The 19396-nt window shown below is 44.8% G+C and overlaps 1 protein-coding gene across 2 annotated transcripts; it reads left to right on the top strand.

Annotated features, from left to right (window-relative positions):
• The first annotated feature begins 1148 nt into the window (after positions 1 to 1148).
• On the top strand, positions 1149 to 18160 carry ANKRD35 (ankyrin repeat domain 35). Of its 2 annotated transcripts, none has more exons than XM_079140211.1 (15): positions 1149 to 1168; positions 1388 to 1524; positions 7759 to 7889; positions 8659 to 8747; positions 9111 to 9175; positions 10413 to 10470; positions 10662 to 10732; positions 11050 to 11156; positions 11878 to 12062; positions 12680 to 12717; positions 12890 to 14890; positions 16336 to 16425; positions 16664 to 16729; positions 17489 to 17596; positions 18131 to 18160. In XM_079140211.1, the coding sequence occupies exons 2-14, from the start codon at positions 1486 to 1488 to the stop codon at positions 17549 to 17551; spliced, it is 3003 nt and encodes a 1000-aa protein (XP_078996337.1). In that variant the 5' UTR covers positions 1149 to 1168; positions 1388 to 1485; the 3' UTR covers positions 17552 to 17596; positions 18131 to 18160. The 2 variants fall into 2 exon arrangements, with proteins under 2 accessions (XP_078996337.1, XP_078996338.1); XM_079140212.1 differs by lacking the exon at positions 1149 to 1168 and adding an exon at positions 1190 to 1206.
• The last annotated feature ends 1236 nt before the right edge of the window (positions 18161 to 19396 follow it).

The raw sequence follows: 19396 nt of genomic DNA, 5'->3' as shown, positions 1-19396 counted from the left end.
GAGAGTCCTGCTTTTGAAAAGCTTTGCAAACCACAGTAAGAATTTTTCTCTGAGAGTCTGATGGCACATATCTGTAATCTCAGTAATACCGAAGACTGAGGCAGGAAGATCACAAGTTTAAGGACAGCCTTGGCAACAGACTCTGTCTCAAAATTAGAAAAAAAAAAAAGAAAAGAAAAGAAAAGAAAGAAAGAAAAAGAGAAAGAAATGGCGAGAAATGTGGCTTAGTGGTAGAGGGCCCCTGGGTTCAATACCAAGTACCGAGCACGAGCGCGCGCGCGCACACACACACAAACACACAAATTTCCTTTGGTGCTGTGGTAGGGATCAAACTCAGGGTCTCTGGCAAGCCTCCACCACTGCGTTACGTCCCCAGTTGTTCTTTAGGTTTTCATATGCATTTTAGTGGGCTTGCTAGAGCCACAGGGAGGAGATAGGGGGGCTGGGAAGACCATGTGGCTGCAACCGATTGATTATTCAAGCAAGGATTACAAAAACCTGGGCTAGGGAGATAGCTCAGTTGATAGGGTGCTTGCCTCACCAGCACCAAGGCCCTGGGTTCAATCCCCAGCACCCTAAAAAAGGGAAGGAATCTAAAAAAAGCTACAGAAATCTGAATTTAAGGCTAGTGCGAATAGGGAAGATAGTTTGTTCCAGAAAGAGAATGCTTTTCTGATTCATCTGAATTTAAGGCTAGTGCGAATAGGGAAGATAGTTTGTTCCAGAAAGAGAATGCTTTTCTGATTCTGAAATTGAGAGTGTTCCCCTTTCCCTCAGGTTTTGTCCCCCAGGTGCGGTGGCCCACATTATCCGTGCTCAGTCCTCTGCTTATTACTACGATCTCCTCTTGTTTCAACCTACTCTCTTTAAATCCTCTTTTGTGCTTTGGTTTTGGAAGGGCTGGGAGAAGGGCGGGAGACTAAGCAGAATAACTGACCAAAGGTCTTTGAATATAATAAAGCGTCGTCATTAGTGGTAAAGAAGACAGTAGGTAAGAACGAAGCCCACCCAGGAAATTTGGGACTCGTCTGCCTGCTGCAGTAGAGCTGGTATTCGGGGCGGGGTCGAGGCGGGGTTTGGGGCGGAGCCACCTCCCGGAACAGGGTGGGGCGGGGCCAGAGGAGACTTTTCAGCCGTTGTCCGCGAGGTTCCTTCTCTGATGGAGCAGGTCGGAGCGGGGGAGTTGGGCGGGTTCAGACTGAGAGGGTGAGGCTTGAGACCAAGCCCATGTCGCAGCTGAAGACTGCGGGCTTTTTTCCTCCGCAGGGGCAGGGTGGGGTAGGACCGGGGCGGGGTTTTAAACCCAGCCTTCGATTTCTCGCCTCTGATTGAGCGGGGTGGGATCTGAGGCGGGGCCTGAGGCGGGGCCCACTTTGCTTTTTGACAGCTGTCTCTCGAACAGCCGCAGCCGAGTCCGGTGGGTTTGGGAACCTGTGGCCCGGCTCTCCACGCGTCCCCGTCCCCCCTGTGGCCCTGGCCCCGGCCATGAAGCGCATCTTCTCCTGCTCCAGTTCACAAGTAGCGGTAGGTGCCAAAAACGTGTGGGAGAATGGGACTGGGGTCCAAGCCCTGTGTTGATAGTAGTCTTGAGTCCCATCTCCATGCACCATCGTCTCATCTCTTCACCTATCTTTCCAGCGACCCTGATCCCGCAATGCAGCCCAACAACCCTGCTAACTTAACTTAGTGGGTGTCATTCATAACCTGTCCCACAGCCTCTGGCTTGCCTTCCTAACCTCTGATGTACCTTAGGTCCTTTTCCTTAGCCCCTTTCTTGTCCTGCTAGCATTTACACCACCAACTTTTGCAGCCCTGTCCCCTTCCCAAGTCCCTATTTTCTACTTCTGCTCTGTCTCTCGGTATCAAATCACCCACAAGCATCTGATCCAGTCCCTACCTAGCCCTTGACTTCAACCACCCCAATTCCTGTTCCAGAACTTCATTTCCATCCCTTCCCTGTCTTCAACTCTTGCCCTGCCAGGTGACCCATCTTTAGTGTTTTCTGTCGTTCCAACAAGTACCCAACAAAGTTGCTATTCCTGAACCTTTCTTTACAGTCTCCTCTGTCCTTGCCTCCATTCCACCCCCTGCCACTTCCAATGCCATTTTCTTACTAGTCCTACTGAACTTCAAACATCACTCCAAACCTCTTTCAAATTGATGCTCTCACAACAACTGCCTCTGTTCTCCCCTTTTTGTCCCATTTTGCCCTATAGTCGCCCAATCCCACTTTTCCTTCTTTTGCCTGGACCTCCTTCTGCCCGCTCACTTGTGGGTTAATCTTGCAGTCTAGCCAGCCTGACAGGCACTGCCAGAGGACGCACAGTTGCCTGGCTGTTCCCCAAGGGACTGGGTGAGTTGCCTGCAGAATCCACCCTGGCCAGTTCATTGCAGTGTCTGGTCATGAGACAAGCTCTTGGGGTCAATTGAAAGCTTTCTTCCTAGTTATCCCTAGACCCTTCCTTTATTCTGAACCCTCACCCAGTTGTTTAGGTCTTGTATTCTCTGTTTCCTTTGATTGAATTTGAGAAAAGTGATGGTGAAAGAAGAGGAGGTTAGGGTGGATCATCATGAGAATTTCCATCAGAAGCCATCCTATTCTCTGTCCCCCCCCCCCCAGAACAAAACAAAAGGAAGAAGACTGCAGAAGGTGGGGGCTCAGAAGAGATCTCTAATGATCTCTTACAGAAAGACCCCCTGTCTGGGGAAGGAATTTCTTGTGGAGCTTGAGGTTATAGATCACTTAGAAGTGAATTAGCCAGCTACTTGGAGGAATATTGCTTAGTTAACTTGATTTAGTGGTGTCATTTATAAGCGAATATGAGAAATGCTCAGTTATCTCACTCTTTCTGCATGAGCAGGTCACAGAATTCTGGAAGGTAGTTATGAGGCAAAAGTAGGAACTTTGTTGAGGCCTGTCCTTGTCCCATTGTATTTGCTTCTCCACTTAGTTTCAACACACTGATAAACCAGTCAAAAGGCAGATGTAGCTTAGTGGTAGAGTGCTTTGAGAGACTCTGGGTTCAATCTTCAAAAAAAAAAAGTTTCTATTATAGGCACCAGAAACTGAGGTTATCCAAGCTCTTCTTAACTCACAATGACTTTTATTCATATAGACTCTTCCCTAGATACCAAAAGTCCTCAACATTGCCCTTCCCTTTCAGGTTTGTGAATTCTGTTGTCTCTTTAGGAATGGGGAAATATATCATTTTTCCTGATTCTTCAATCCTTGGATACTCTTTCCTTTCCAAGGTGCTCGAATGAGCAACGGGCCGGAACTTGGGATTTAGAACCATTCCTCTGTCCTTCTTGACTCTAGTTCTCCAGAAGTTTGGCTGAAAGGAATGTCTAACCCATTCTAAACTCTTCTTCGTATAAAAAGACCTTGGTACAATGAGATTATAGGAATTAAATTGGGTGAATTTAGAACTAGTTAGCTGGAAAGGAAACTTTTTCCTTAGTCAGACTGGGATTGCAGGAAGCTTTGAAAATATGTCGGTTTCAGCTGAAAGTTATTTCCTCATGAAGTTTCCACATACTTCCCATAATTTCCTCCATTCCTCTGGGTGGCTAGCCATGCCAGAATTTTTTGTCAGAGAAATAATGTGACAACCTTCCTGGTCATTCCAAAAGCCTGGTTTCCAAGTCATGCCTGAAGACTGCCCCTCCTTATCCCCATTCATACCCCTGAGTCCAGGGGCAGAGCTCTGTGTTCTTAGTCTGAGGTAAGTACTGAAAAATCAGTTGTCATTTTAAAATTAATCTATATTATCCCCTATATAGGAAGCAAAACAAATAAACAAAAATCCATCTCCTATAATCTCATTTTATTTTAGTCAAGTAGAGGGTATCTTTGAGGGTATTTTACATTTGAGCTTATTCTGGCTAGGTAGGACGCAGACCAAAAAAGTGGAACAGATAATAGCTTTAAACTGTTGGTCCTGGATCAGTGTAGAGGAATTTCTGTTGCATTTAAATATTGAGAGGCAGGTCCTGATTCTTCAAGGGCAGTCTTTCCATTTCTATTCACCTGTTCTACAGCAGTAACCACTTTCTCTCTTTCTCTTATAGTACCTATCGGTGTACTTCCATCTTGATAGGGTGCTTATAGGTTCACAGCCAGAGATAGAAGAGGGTACAATTACTCCTACAAAAGTTCCCCTAATCTCAGATACAGAAATAACAAAGCTTTTTCTTGTTATTGAGTCTACTGGTTAATTTGGTGATTGCTCCCCTAGGGTTGATGGTAATCCAGTGTCTCCTTTCTAAGGTGGTAAGGTGAGCAATGGACTCATCCTATTTTGTCCTTTTTTATGCCAGCTTTGCAGAGGTTTGGACATGACGAATTTCCACCCATTTTAGACTCTTCTTAGTATAATGAAATTATAGAAAGTAAATTGGGACTAGGGATGTGGTTCAATGGTAGAGTGCTTGCTAGCATATGTGAGGCAATCCCAGCACTGCCAGAAAAAAAAAAGGCCATTGAGTGTATTTAGAATTAACTGGAAAGAAAGTTTCTCCCTTGCTGAAAATGCACCTTTACCACCTTCACCATGAGGGACAGTGGCACATGCCTGTAATTCCAGCAACTTGGAAGGCTGAGGCAGGGATTCCAAGTTCAAGGCCAGCCTGGAATCCCTATCTCAAAAATTTTTTAAAAATTAAAACCAAGACCAAAACAAACAAAACAAAAACCAACCAACCAACTAACCAACGAACCAACCAACCAACCAACCAACGAACAAAAAACACCTTTACCATCTATACAGTCTGGCTGTTCTTTGGATGATGTGAGCAAGATGCCTTCTTCCACTCCCCTTGCTGGAGAATTCTTCTATGTCCAGCAAAGCCAGGAAGGATGAGGATTGGAATTAACTTTTATTGTCATCTTACTATGTGGCAGACACAGAGATGGATGCTTTATGTGTTTTGTTTGTTTGGCAGTACTGGGGACTGAATCAAGGGACACTCTATCATTTAGTTACATCCTCAGTCCTTTAAAATTTTTTTTTTTATTGTGAGCTGGCACACACTTATAATATCAGTGACTCTGGAGGCTGAAGCAGGAGGATCTCAAGTTTGGGTTCAGCCTCAGCCATTTAGCAAGGCTCTAAGCAATTTAGTGAGATCCTGTCTTGAAATAAAAAAAGATAGTAAAGGGGTGGGGTTTTGGCTCAGTGGTAGAGCGCTTGCCTAGCATGTGTGAGGCACTGGGTTCGATTCTCAGCACTATATATAAATAAATGAATAAAATAAAGGTCTATCAACATCTAAAGAAATATTTTTTAAAAAGGTAGTAAAACATCACTGTGTTCAATGCCCAGTAGACCACCCTCAATTTTTTTTTTATATAATTTTTGAAACAGGACCTCACTAAGTTGCCCAGGCTGGCCTTGAACCTGTGATCCTTTTGCCTCAGGAGTAACTGGGATTACAGGTGTGTGCCAACATATCTAGAAAGATGCTTTATATGTTGTTATATCATCAGGAAACTGAGGTTCAAAGAAGTTTTTATGTGCCTAACATTCTCAAAGAAAGTGTTAGAATCAAGATTTTAAACAGAGAACTTCAGGTTGAGGTCAACTGATGGCAGTGCTCTGTGGTGGACACGTGGATCCAGTTCTCTGTTTTCCAGGGGTGTCCTGGTCCCCAAGGGGTATTGGAAAATGTGTTCTGACATGAGAGTCTGTTAGTATGTGGAAGAGTCATTCTGCTTATTTTGTCTTTGGAGAATTAACCTGTTTGGAGACTCTTTACCATACAAGAAATAGCATCTGAGGGTGGGTGGCTTTGCCTTGGAGGCAGTCTGAGACAACTTTTCTGGAAATAAGTAAATCTTTTCCCATAGCTCTTTAGTTATGTGGTCTCATGGTGAGAATTAGGATTGGGCATTAGGTGGCCTGGGTTCTAATCCCAATTTTAGCCCTCTCTTATGTGATCTTGGAAATTTATCTGACCTCATTATGCTTTTGATTCTTCTTCTGTCAAAGAGATAAAATAAAAACAAATATCAGCCTATTTTCCAGGAACATTGAGATATCCCTGGAAATTAAAATATCACTTGAAAGGACCATGAGGAGTTACAAGTGTTGTACAGGAGTATGACCTCTGAATCCATCTACCCTAAATAATTTTATGGTTTGGACATATAAATCTTTCCTGTTGGTGATTAACAGTTTGCCCTGGCTATATAAACAATATTTGAAAACAAGTTATTGGGCTTCCACAGACCTTATTTTTCTTTACGTCCTCCTGTAACCTCTTTCTTGTAGAAATTATACCTCATAAAATACAATATGGTACCACCAATTTCTCACTACTTCCTGTTTTATTTTAAGGATGCCATCCATTTATATGTTTCTTTACAGTTTACAAAGAGATTTTTATATACTTTACCTTATTTGATACTCACAACATGATGAGGCAGTTATTATTTTCTACATTTTATAGATGAGGAAACAGGTTAGAGGTGTTTAATGGCTTTGCTCTAGGTAACATAGCTGAGAATGTAGCTGAACCAGGTCCCAAACAGTCTAGTTGACAAGATATTCATTTGGGACCCTTTACATCATACCAGAGATTTTTGCATTCATTCCTTTTTCCTTTCCTTTCCCCTTTCTAGACCAAACTAGGCTTTTCTGTGCTTTTAGTCTTGTGTAAAAGCAGGGCTTTCTCTTTTACTCCCTGTAATACTTCAATTATTGTAATTACTTCTCCACCCACAAAACTCAAGCTGGAATGATACAATGCATGCCCAGGTGTGGCTGTTGTCTGGGACAGCTGCTCCCTGCCAGGGAAACTAGGAGGGATCAGAGGGAGGAGGAAGGGAATCTTCTTCCTCTCCCTCTTGCTCTCTTTTCAAATATAGCTAGGGACCTGTCTTTGACTTTTGGTTATTAATATGGAAGGGGAAGAGACTAGCCAAAGGGCATAAATAGTTATGATAGGAAAATAGAAACTCTGATTTCCCTCCCAATTTTGAGGCTCAAAGCCAATGGGTAGAGATAGTATTGTTAGTTTTTTGGACTCCTACCTGTGACCTGATGCTAGGTGCCTTGATTTACTTCTCAAGCAACTAAGGACAAAATGCAGAATATTAGGAGGAGGTGAGAGGCAATGTGAGCCCAATCAGAAGTGATCAGATGGATGTAGTTTTCTTCACCAAGACCTAGAGACCAAAAGGGGAAGGAGTCATTGCTAGCATTGCTCTGAGGCTGAGCACCTAGCAGTAATCATAGTGACTTTTGGGGATGCCAGGTGTGGGGGTGCACACCTGTAATCCCAGCTACTCTGGAGGCTAAGGCAGGTGAATTGCAAGTTCAAAGCTAGCCTAAGCAACTTAGCAAGACCCTGTCTCAAAACAAAAAATAAAAAGGATTGGGGATGTAGTTTCATGGTACAGCATTCCTGGGTTCAATCCTAAGTACAGCAAGAAAAAAACAAAATTGGGGGAAACAAAACTAAAAAGACACTTAAAATACTATATGTTCAGCACTCACAAATTTTAATTCAGTGGTCCAAGCACCTTGAGGTTCAGGGCTGGTAGTTACCACCAATACTTATTGGTAGCATATGAGTTGGTTAGAATTTAGATGGTCCACGTAAGAACCAAATGGTCAAAACTCAATGACTTATTAAACAGTGAAAGGACCATGAAGATTCTTCTATTGTCTTGCTTGGCATTGAACTATCTCCCTCTTTTCTTTTTCCACACTATCCCCCTTCCCTATGTTCACACAATTTGTGGCTTTGGACCAGGTGGAGAGATGGAACCGTCGTGATCAGAAGCTGCTGGAAGCTGTACAGAGGGGGGATGTGGGACGCGTGGCTGCCCTGGCCTCCAGGAAGTCTGCCCGACCCACCAAGCTAGATTCAAACGGCCAGTCCCCGTAAGTCAGTCCTCTTGATCTCACCCCTAGTATATGGTTCCTTTTGGAAGCACCAAACTCTAGTATAATGTAGGACCAGGGACTGCTCACAATTTTAGAGTCCTTTTTGTTGTTATAATTAGTAAGCATGTCAATAAACCTTTGGTACCAAATGCAGCACAAAGAGAGGGAAGAAGATATTACTCCTGAGCTCCATCCACCTCACAACCCACACTGACAACACTGACTTGAAAAGTTCATTAAACAAACAGAAAACTAATATGCTAAATAGGTAGTTTCTTCATTGCACAAGTAGGAGGGTGTGTATGCTTGGGAAACTAAGAATGAAGTGTAGCCATGGGAGTCACAGGAGCAGAGGGAGTGATTAGAATAAGGGAAATATTATCCCTTATCGCTGCCCAAATCGGCTTCAAATGCCCAGCCTTCTGCTCTGCTCTGGCAGATTCTTTCTGTGACACTTTGATTTCCACTAAGGGTTCTGTGCTCAGAGAGGTAGGCAATTATGTGTCCCCTGGATACCCCTGCAATAGTTTGAGATTCCTTGAGACCTATAGTTCTTAGTTCTATCTTTGCCTATAGCTTCCCCTGATTTTACGACTAAGACCATGTGGTCTTCTCTTTCTCAAGAAGTCAGTCTGGGGAGTTTCCCTCTCTGCTTTTGGAATTAACTTTGGGGTAGGAAGTATAGCAAGCAGTGTTTATTAAGATTCTCCCTCTTTTCATTCCATGGTCCCTTCATCCTTGTGCCTTTCGGCTTTGATTCTGACAGGTTTCATCTGGCAGCCTCCAAAGGCCTGACAGAGTGTTTGACTATACTTCTTGCAAATGGGGCTGACATTAACAGCAAGAATGAGGATGGTGAGTTATACTGAGCACTTGACCTATAACTGTTTGCTCGTCCCTTTATAGCAGAAGTGGGGGCCATTGTTGGTCCCTGCTGGAGGTTCTAACTGTAGACTCTTGCTTCTTTCCTCAGTAAGCCCTAGCCAGTATCCCTCTCGGCATTTCCATCCCTGCAAGCTGGGCACACCTCACCCCCACTCTCACCTTCATCATAGGTACCGAATGCTTGGGGAACAGGAATTTCTGGCCCCATGTGGCTGAAAGCTTCTCTCTCTAATCTCCCTCTGATTATCTGTGCGTCTCTTACCTTCCCTCCCTATGAGTCATCTGCATGCATGGGGCCACCCACCCTTCTTTTCTCCCTCTTTCTCTTTCCAGGAAGCACCGCCCTGCATTTGGCCACCATCTCTTGCCAGCCACAGTGTGTCAAGGTCCTGCTTCAGGTAAGAGCAATCTCTTAATACTACTCCTGTGAAGGGAAGAAATGGACCCAGAGCCTCCTAACTTTGTTTTGTAGTTACAAGCAATAGTTAGCCAAATGGACCTCCCTCATCCCCAGTAAGAAAAACTTTTATTTAACACTTATTTTACTATGTATAGTTGCCATGCTTGATACTGCCCTTGAGGGCAGGTCACAAAGCAGAGTTGATGGGGCAACTGAGCTCTGCCATCAACAGAGCCACGCAGAAACTAACTGCTACAATGGCAGGCAAGTGAAAGGAGGGCAGTGGTGTTCAAATTAAACCAAAGTCCTACTGTCTGTGTTTGAGGAGTTTATAATCAAGTTGTATAAAGAGAAATACACATGTGAAATGACATGTGGACAATTTATAAATGAGTCTCCAAAATATAAAAGGCACAGTTACTTCAACCATTGAGCATATGGCTGCTCTGCTTCTGTTCTTAATTTGCTCCAAATCTCACAATTATGATCCTTAAGTACCAGTCATGAATTTGGGCATCCTTTTCTCTAGCATGTCTATTACCTAGCATCTAATTTTTCTTAGGCTCTTATGTTTAGGAATCAGAGTTAAAATCCAAGACTGTCTACCATCTGCAAGTAATACAGGCTTGCCAGGCATGGTGATACTCACCTGTAGTATCATCACCTCAGGAGGCTGAGACAGGAGGATTGCAAGTTTGAGGCCAGCCTCTGCAACTTAGTGAGACCATGTCTCAAAATAAAATAAAAAGGGATAGGGGCTGTGTAGCTAAGTGGTAGAGCACCCTTGGGTTAAATCCCCAGTACTGCCAAAATAAACAAATATATAAATAAATGACTAGGGGTGTATAGCTCAATGGTAGAGCACTTCTGAGTTTGATTCCCAGTGCCCCCCCCCACACACACACACACATACAAGGAACAGATTTGCCGAGCATTTATGTAATACCAGTGACTTGGGAGGCTAAGGCAGAAGAAACCCAAGTTCAAAGCCAGCTTCAGCAACTTATAGAGACCCCATCTCAAAATAAAAAAGAAAAAGGGCTGAGGATGAGGCTTAGTTGTTAAGTGCCCCTAGGTTCAATTCATGGTTCCAAAAACAAACAAAAAGAATACACTGGGCTTGACTAATAGTTGGCTTCCCCGTATTAAGATAGACGTTGGTGGCCCAACAGAGGGTGTGGGATGAGGATGTTAACACCAAGCTCCATGCTGCTTCCCTTTGTGGCTATTTGCAGCATGGTGCTAATGAAGATGCTGTGGATGCAGAAAACCGTAGTCCATTACACTGGGCAGGTGTGTGCTGGGGGACTGGTGGGAACAGGGCTGCAGAACTATAGGGCGGGAAAGGGGAGGAGAGGATAACATTTGGTGGGAAGGGCAGCCAGAGCCAACTGTTGAAATGGTCTGAGGGGAAGTAAGGTCATGTTCTGAGTAGATGTCCTTCATATTTCACTTTAACCCAATCATCCCTCAATCTTCCCCAGCCTCCTCTGGCTGTGCCTCAAGTGTGCTCCTGCTGTGTGACCATGAAGCCTTCCTGGATGTGTTAGATAACGTGAGTATCAGACAGGCAGATGGGTAATGTCTTACATGGGCAACTGCTTTTCTTTCTGAGTTTGATTGGCTCAATTCCATGACCCAGATTGTACAGTACTATTCTGCTATTCTTTCTCCTTCCACTCCTCCTCCTCTTCCTCACAGTTAAGCCTTATCTTCTGGAGGGCTTCTAACCCTCTGAAAACAAGTATTTAGCCCTGAGATCTGGACTTTTTCCTGAAAGAGTTAGCAGAGAGGGCAATTGGCAGGATTGTGTCAGGTCCATGGCTCTTTCTGGCTCCACGTAAATAAACCCCCTTCCCACAATCTGTGCAGGATGGACGTACACCCCTGATGATCGCATCGCTGGGTGGTCACGCAGCCATCTGCTCACAGCTACTGCAGAGAGGTGCCCGAGTTAATGTCACAGACAAGGATGACAAGTGAGCCTTTCCTAGCTTCTCACCCCAATTTCTAGACCATGAATCTGGGAAGGAGTCAATGGGCATAGTTTGTGTATGTGTATGTGAGTGTGTATGTGTGTGTGTGTGTCTGTCTATCTGTCTATCTGTGCTATGGAAGGAGAGGGCAGGCAGTTTACTCTCTGTCCTTGGGAATCTCCTTCTTTCCTAGTAATGGTTTAGAGGAGCTCTGCCTGCTTCCATGACCATCTTCCTAGCATAAATGATCCCAGAACTAGAATGGATTCCTCTGGAGTCATTGGTTTAATTTACTGGGTTTCAAGCTATCTCCTGAACAATGTGATCCTTTTTTTCCAATAAATTTTTTTTTTTTTTTTTTTTTTTTTTGCAGTACTGGGGATTGAACCCAGGGCCTTGTGCTTGTGAGGCAAGCACTCTACCAACTGAGTTACATCTCCAGCCCTCCAATAAAAATTTTATCCAGAACCTTTATACTATACAAAACAGCTCAAAATGGAGCCCATTGAATTGGTCCCTTGCTTTTTGATGCTATAGCTCATAGGAATGACATTTTAAAAGTTCTGATGTCATTTAATGCTTTGCCATTGGCTAGTGTTGGCTAGTCCTGGTATCTTGTTCTTACCCCACTGACTGATCACTTACCCTGTGAGTGGAATTTCTGGAACCAGGACTCCTGGATTCCACAGAGAAAGCCTATGCTTAGATTCATCTTCACCTACAGATCTGCTCTGATCCTGGCCTGTGAGAAAGGCAGCGCTGAGGTGGCGGAACTGCTCCTGAGTCATGGAGCAGATGCAGGGGCAGTGGACAAAATAGGACATGATGCTTTGCATTATGCTCTGCACACACAGGACAAGGCTCTGTGGAGGCTGCTACGGCAGGCCCTAAACCGGCGACGGCAGGGAGGTAAAAGCCCTTTTGTAATTTCAAGATTCTGCTCAATAGTCAAAGAATTAAAGAAACTTCTTGGTATCTCATTTGTTACCATGGAAGTAATCCGTCTGAAAAATGATTGCCACTCTAACTGAGAGTTTACTTATTTATTGCTGCTACTATGAGATGACCCCAAATTCCTAAAAGGACAGTCACAAAATTCCTTAATGCAACCTATGTCTTGCTGAGGGCAGCTCTAGCTAACATTTATGTGTTAAGATTGTACACCCATTTGTATAATTTGCTGATCAATATCCTTCTTTCCTACTAGACTGTCAATTCCTCAGATGACAGGTTATTTCTATTTTCCTCATCATTGAGGTCCTGGTGCCTATAACGGTTCCTGGCACAGTGATCAATAAATAAATGAGTGAACAAAATGAAGGAGTGGGCTCTATCTCTGGGATCAGAAACTAAAGCTACTGATAGTTAGGAACCTATTGAACAGGTGGCTCCTGGGACTGGGAAAACATGTGATAAGGGTTATCACACTGCAAGGCCACTCATTTCTGAGAAAGTCTGAAGATAATGTATGGGTTACAAGCCTACAAATATCTTCTTTCTCATTTGCCCCATGTCTTTTCTTATAGGTCAGGGGATGATTCCAAACCCAGATCTCGCATCCCAGGTAAGACCCTAAATGTCTTCCCCTTTTGCTTCTGACCCACCCCAGGTTATCCCACTGGGACTATCTCTAAGTGTCCTTGAGGCATCAAGACAAGATGTTCTAAGAGAAGAAAGGCCCTCCTGGGGCTAGGTTAGCTGCTTGGCTTCACTTCACTATTCTATTTTTGACATAGGATTCTCTATCTGAGCACCAGGTGGGTTCTCCACCTAAGAGCTCATGGAGAGCAGAGCCTGAGGAGGAACAGGAAGAAGAGGAGGAGGATGAAGACCCATGCTTAGAAGAATGGATATGGAAGTATGAAGAGGAGCAGAGGAAAGTTTCTCAGTTGGAGCAGGAGCTGGTACGAAAGACAGAAGAGTGTAAGGCTCAAGCAGCAGCCTACTTGGGCCTGGAGAACCAGATTAGAGAGCAGGTGCAGGAATTAGGGTTCCTCCTCTCTCAAGAGCCTGGAGTTCCAGGGGGACAGAGCTCTACTCTCCGGCCTGGAGGGGATGGCATGGAGCAGGGTCGTCCCCTGGACTTGCTGGCTGAGCGTATACAAGAGTTAAAGCAGCAGCAGGCAGCAGCCACAGTAAACCCATTAGCTCCCAAAAGGGTTGAGGAGTCAGCCCCAGAAAAGATCCAGAATGAAGTCCGTCGACGGTCTCAACCAGAAGAACTGGGGTCAGCCCAGAGCCCAAGGTCTGAGGCCATTGGGAAAGCCACAGGACAGCAACCAACCACCAATGGGGGACAGATCCGTAGCTCTGATCATACTGACCAGCTGTGTGCTGGTCAGAAAGAGAGACCCCAGGCCCCAGGGGTTGACCCAGCAGACACAGTGGCTGAACCAGTGGGTACAGCAGCCATGAACCAACTCTTGCTACAACTAAGGGAGGAGCTGGCTGCAGTGTGGCGAGAAAAGGATGCTGCCCGAGGGGCTTTGTCAAGACCCATTCTAGAGGGAGCCCTGGGGACTCCCCGTGCAGAGGCTGCAGCAGCTGCTTGGGAGAAAATGGAGGCCCGGTTGGAGAGGGTGCTGGTCAGGCTAGATAGAGCAAAGGCAGGACTAGAGGTGAAACCTGAGGTCCCTGCCCAGGAGAACAGAATGGGTGTCCCAAAGGCAGAGCCAGGATGCATCAAAGAGCATCAAGAGGAGAAGAGGGCTCCTGGGGCCCGAAGAGAACCTCTGGGGGACTCTGGAGGAGAACAGGCCCCAGGAGGAGGCCTGGCAAAGGCACAGCTGGAGAAGGAGGTGTCAGCACTGAGACTGAGCAACAGTAATTTGCTGGAGGAGTTGGGGGAGCTGGGACGTGAGCGGCAGCGATTGCAGGGAGAGCTGCAGTCCTTGAGTCAGAGGCTTCAGCGGGAGTTTGTGCCCAAGCCAGAGGCGCAGGTTCAGCTGCAGCAATTGCGGCGGAGTGTAGGACTGCTGATGGATGAACTGGCCATGGAGAAGGAGGCCACAGAGAAGCTGCGCAAGCACCTGGCCTCCCAGAACAGCGGTCTCCGAGGTCTATGGGACTGCTTGCCCCCAGACCTGGTGGGCAAAGGAAGTGCACGAACCAGAGCCTCCGAGCCCCTGGAGGAGCTGCAGGTCTGCATCAGCACCCTGGTAGAAAAGCATCGTGAGGCCCAGCACATGCTAACCCGGCTGGAGGCGGAAAACCAGCAGCTGAGGGGATCCCTGACCCCCAGTGGGGAGCTGGGCGCCTTCTCAAAGGTCCCAGTATCCCCGCAAGTGGTTGCTCTGGAGCAAGATTTGGGGAAATTGGAGGAAGAATTGCGAGCGGTTCAGGCCACGATGAGCGGGAAGAGCCAGGAGATAGGGAAGCTGAAGCAGCTGCTCTACCAAGCCACCGAGGAAGTAGCTGATCTGAGGGCCCGGGAGGCGGCCAGCCTGCGGCAGCATGAGAAAACCCGGGGTTCGCTGGTGGCCCAGGCCCAGGCTTGGGGCCAGGAGCTAAAGGCTGTGCTGGAGAAGTATAACACAGCCTGCCGGGAAATGGGTCGGCTGCGGGAGGCAGCAGCGGAGGAACATCGCCGTAGCGAAGACCTGGCAGCTCGGGCTGCTGAACAGGAGCGCCAAGCCAGTGAGATGCGCGGGCGCTCAGAGCAGTTTGAGAAAACAGTTGAGATGCTGAAAGAGAAGATGGAGCATCTCATTGGAGCTTGCCGGGACAAGGAGGCCAAGGTAAGTAGCTAGGGCAGTCGAGGGGGCATTATGGAAAATTTTTGTGAGTTGGAGGGTTTGCTGATCTGAATCCATATTAAAGCCTTTGGTCAGATTAAAGCCCTAACAAAGCACTGCTCATTTGCATGGCCCACACTGTGCTTTCCTGGGGATGAGGGGATATATATATATCATATATATATCATATATATATATATATATACACACACACACATTACATATGTATAGAGAATATATATATTCTCTATACATATATAATATGTATAGAGAAGACAGAAGTGGGTTTAGGTACTCAAATTTAGGACTCAGGGTTCAGAAACAGGGTGCTCAAGGGACCACCTGTGGAGTATCATGGTTTATTAGAATTTTGATTTATGTAGTGTATTAACTTGGGAAGAGGCCTTCTGATATAATGGTTTGCTGTGGTTTTCCTGAGGTTCTGAGGTGACTCAGGGCCTAATGGGTTAAATAGACCCAGCTCTGTTCTTCCCTTCCACTTCAAAATGGGTTTTACAAAACCGGTTGTGGTGACACATTCCTGCAAACCCAGAGAATTGGGAGGCTGAGTCAGGAGGAGGATTGCAAGTTCCCAGGCCAACATCGTCAACTTAGTGAGACTATCTCAAAATAAAAAAATAAAAAGGACTGGGGATGTTACTCAGTGATAGTGAAGAATCTCTGGACTGAGATTGTCTGTATCAAATTTCAGTTTTAAAACTCAGGCTGGGATTGTAGCTCAGTGGTAGGGCACTTCCCTACTATGAACAAAGCCCTGAGTTCAACCCCAGAACTGCAAATAAACAAAAAACTTTCCTTATAGTTGGCTGATATTGAGCAGGTTATTTAACATCTCTAAGCCCCAGTGTTCTCTATAAAATGTTTTATAATAGCATAATTGTGAAGAGTACATTAAATAAAGTATTTACTTAAAATACTTAGAATAATTTTTGGCACATGGTAAGTACTCCATAAAAAGTAGTTATTGCTATTCCTATTAATACCATGCCTATTACTGCTGGTTACTATTAACTGCATTTGTGTCTCTACCTCATGAGACACAAGGACTCATCTTCATTTCCCTCAAGTGGTCAACAGCCAAAAGTGGATTAGGATCCAGTACTGATTTAAGAACATAAACCATGGAGTCAAAGAGATCTTGATTCAAATTGTGATTTTATCACTTATTAGCTGTATGATTTTGACAAATTACTAAACTCAGCCTCCTTATCTACAAAATGTAGATAATAATATTTCCCTCTGAAGTATTATTCTTCTCAGAAGAAAGGTTGTGTTGGGTATTAAATGAGACAAAATGTGTAAAGGTATCTGGCATATATTAAATACCCAATAAAAGGAGCTGATCTTTGTCCTGGGTGTGGCATTTGGGGTAGGGGGAGAGAATGACTTGGACCTCACTGGTTCCCTTTTTTTCCTTTTGGTCTCAGATCAAGGAATTATTGAAGAAGTTGGAGCAGCTTTCAGAGGAGGTTCTTGCAGTTCGGGGTGAAAATACTCGCCTTGCCCTGCAGTTGCAGGTATCTTTTGGCCCTCAGGGAAATGGTCACTGTTAGTGAAGAGGATGGACAGTGGAAGTGATGGATATGTGGAAGACATTCTGAGAGTTACATAGGCCTAGCCAGGCAGTGGTCCAGGCTAAGCTAGTGATGGGCCAAGAGAGCTAACCTAGTAAAGCTGATCATTTTCCTTTATTGTTCCTCATGCTTGGGTAGGTGTTGGGAGGGTGGGCACATGACTTCCCATTGATACTTCCAGGATTCCCAGAAAAACCATGAAGAGATCATCTCTACCTACAGGACTCATCTGCTGAATGCTGCTCAGGTGAGCATGGTAGAGTTTTGAGAGAGGCAGACACAGAGCTAGTAGGGAATGTTGTATTCGAGGTCTCTTTCCTGTACATACTTGCCATTTCTCAGAGAGCTGGATCCATTGCCAGATCTCCGGATATTATTAGGTAGATTAAGAGAGGTTGTGCATGGGACTGGGTCTGGGTCTCAGTGGTAGAGTGCTTGCCTGGTACGTGAGGCACTGGGTTTGATCCTCAGAACCACATAAAAATAAGTAAATAAATAAGATAAAGGTATTGTGTCCATTTGCAACTATTTTTTTTTAAAGAAAAGAGAGGTTGTTCATGAATGTGAAAGGAAGAGAAGTATTTGTGTCTCCTTTTCAATTCCCTGATCCGTTGTAAAGCTTTTTCCTGTCCCTGATACCCTTATTCAGTTTTCTCCTGAGACAACTTACTCCTAATCAAGGAAGAAAAGCTGGGTGGCTTGTTCCTTTATTAGGAATAATAACTATGAAGAATGGAACACCAACTGTGTAGCAGGTGCCTTGCTTCATATTCATAAATGTAACCCTCACGGCCATCCTGACAATAGACATCAGTATTTTCCTGTGAAGATAGGGGACAGCCATGGAAAAGTTAAATACTTTAAAAGATAAAGTTATAAGTGAAGATATATAATAAATGGCATTCCACTGTACAAAGGTTCCACAGAACCTTTTACAGAATCTCGTTTACCTGTGTCTCTGATTTCTGTTCTTCATCTCCATTTATGTCTTTCCTGCTACCTACAGGGATACATGGAACAGGATGTGTACAATATCCTACTTCGAATCCTCAGCATACAAGAGGAGTGAGGCAACCTTATTATGCGCCCTCAGAGATAACGGGATTTCTTTGTTGTGAGTTGTGGATTGAGGGTGAGGTGGGATGGAACTTGGGAAAAAGGAATGGGGAAATGAGGTTTATGGAAAGGAATTGGTGAGTCTCCTTTACCTTTGTGGTGACTGATATTAGGGAGTCCTGTGAGGCATAGAGCATTTAAGTTAAGGTCACTTAAGAAGACAGTATGGGAAATCACTGGATGGAGTCAGATGGAGTGAGACTGTGGGGCACACTTATGGAATGGAGATGGAAAAAAGAACTTGAATGACTCTCCTAAAGTCTAGGGTGTGGAGATGCCAGTGAAAGATGACTGATAGTGGGATAGTGTTGTAAAGTTTAGGGCAGGACTCTACAAATGCCAGAATTTGTCCTTCACGTCTATATCATTCATTCAAAGAGAAGTCATTCCCTTATCTTCTCCCCACCACTATGCAGGTGACCTTCTCCTCCAGTCCAGAAAGATAAGGGTTCCCTTTAGCATGCTGACATGGGGAGGAGGAGACTAAGGATATGGAGGTGTGTGCATTTCATTCTTGAATTTCTTCTTTCAGGGAATAAGAGCGTCCTTGGTTTACAGAGGCTCCATCAAGCTGTGGGGGTGGGGGGTTTGGCCATTAGGAGGGGTATGGGTGGGGCTTCACCTGACACATGGACCCCCAGACCTGAAAATGTGGATCCTGGAATCAGCAAGGATGAGACAAGAGGTGTGGGTGGAAACCAGCTGTATGGAAAATAAAGCAGGAGGCAGGATGATGCTGGTTATCACTGTTTTTGTTTTCTGTCTAAAGGAGTGGGGGATGAAATCTTGTTCATTTCTTTGTCCTTTAAAAAAAGTTTTAAAAAATAGACTTTATATTTAGAGCATTTTTAGGTTCCTGGCCAAACTGAGCAGAATGTACAGAGATTTCCTATATCTACTCTCCCTGACATGTACATAGACTCCCCCATTATCAACATTCCTTACCAGAGTAGCATATTTATTATAAGTAATGAACCTACATTGACACATTATTACCTAGAGTTCATTAAGGGTAATACATTAGTATTCACTCTTGGTGTTGTGCATATTATGGGTTTAGACAAATTTGTAATGGTGCGTGTTCACTATTTTTGTAGTAGTTTATTGTTTTGTTTGGCGTGTGTGTGTTAGTAACTGGGGATTTAAACCCAGGGGTACTCTACCACAGAGCTACACACCCCCTTTTTTTTTGTACGGGTTATTGAACATAGGAGTGCTCAACCACTGAGCCATATCTCTAGCCTGCCACCTTTCATTTAAAGACAGTATCTCACTGAGTTGCTTAGAGCCTTACTAAATTGCTGAGGCTGGCTTTGAATTTGCACTCCTCCTGCTTACCCACCCTAGACACTGGGATTATAGTCATGTGCCACCGCACCCAGCAAGACCTTTTTGATTTTTATTTTGGGACAGGGTCTCACTAAGGGGCCATGACTGGCCTTGAACTTGGAATCCTCTTGCTTTAGCATCTTGGGTAGCTGAGGTTACAGGCCTGCACCACTGTGCTCTGCTTAATCCACAATCGTTTTAAAGAGAGGTCAAGAGATCTGGATTTTCTTCAAGATGTTCAATATAAAATATTCTATAAAGTATTAAACAATGTGTCTAGGTGTGATACATATGGTCTCACTTTGTCCCAGGTACAGAGAGGGATAAAAGTTTGATTCCTGCTGGGCGTGCTGGTGCATGCCTTTAACTCCAGTAGTTAGGGAAGCTGAGGCAGGAGGATCATGAGTTCAAAGCCAGCCTTAGCAAAAAGTGAGGCACTAAGAAGCTCATTGAGACCCTGTCTCTAAAT

This window comes from Sciurus vulgaris, assembly GCF_902686455.1.
Source record: "Sciurus vulgaris genome assembly, chromosome: 1".
In the NCBI taxonomy this organism is placed as follows: Eukaryota; Metazoa; Chordata; class Mammalia; order Rodentia; family Sciuridae; genus Sciurus; species Sciurus vulgaris.
Note: the sequence above shows the minus strand (reverse complement) of the source record. Positions and strands in the feature narration are given on the sequence as shown.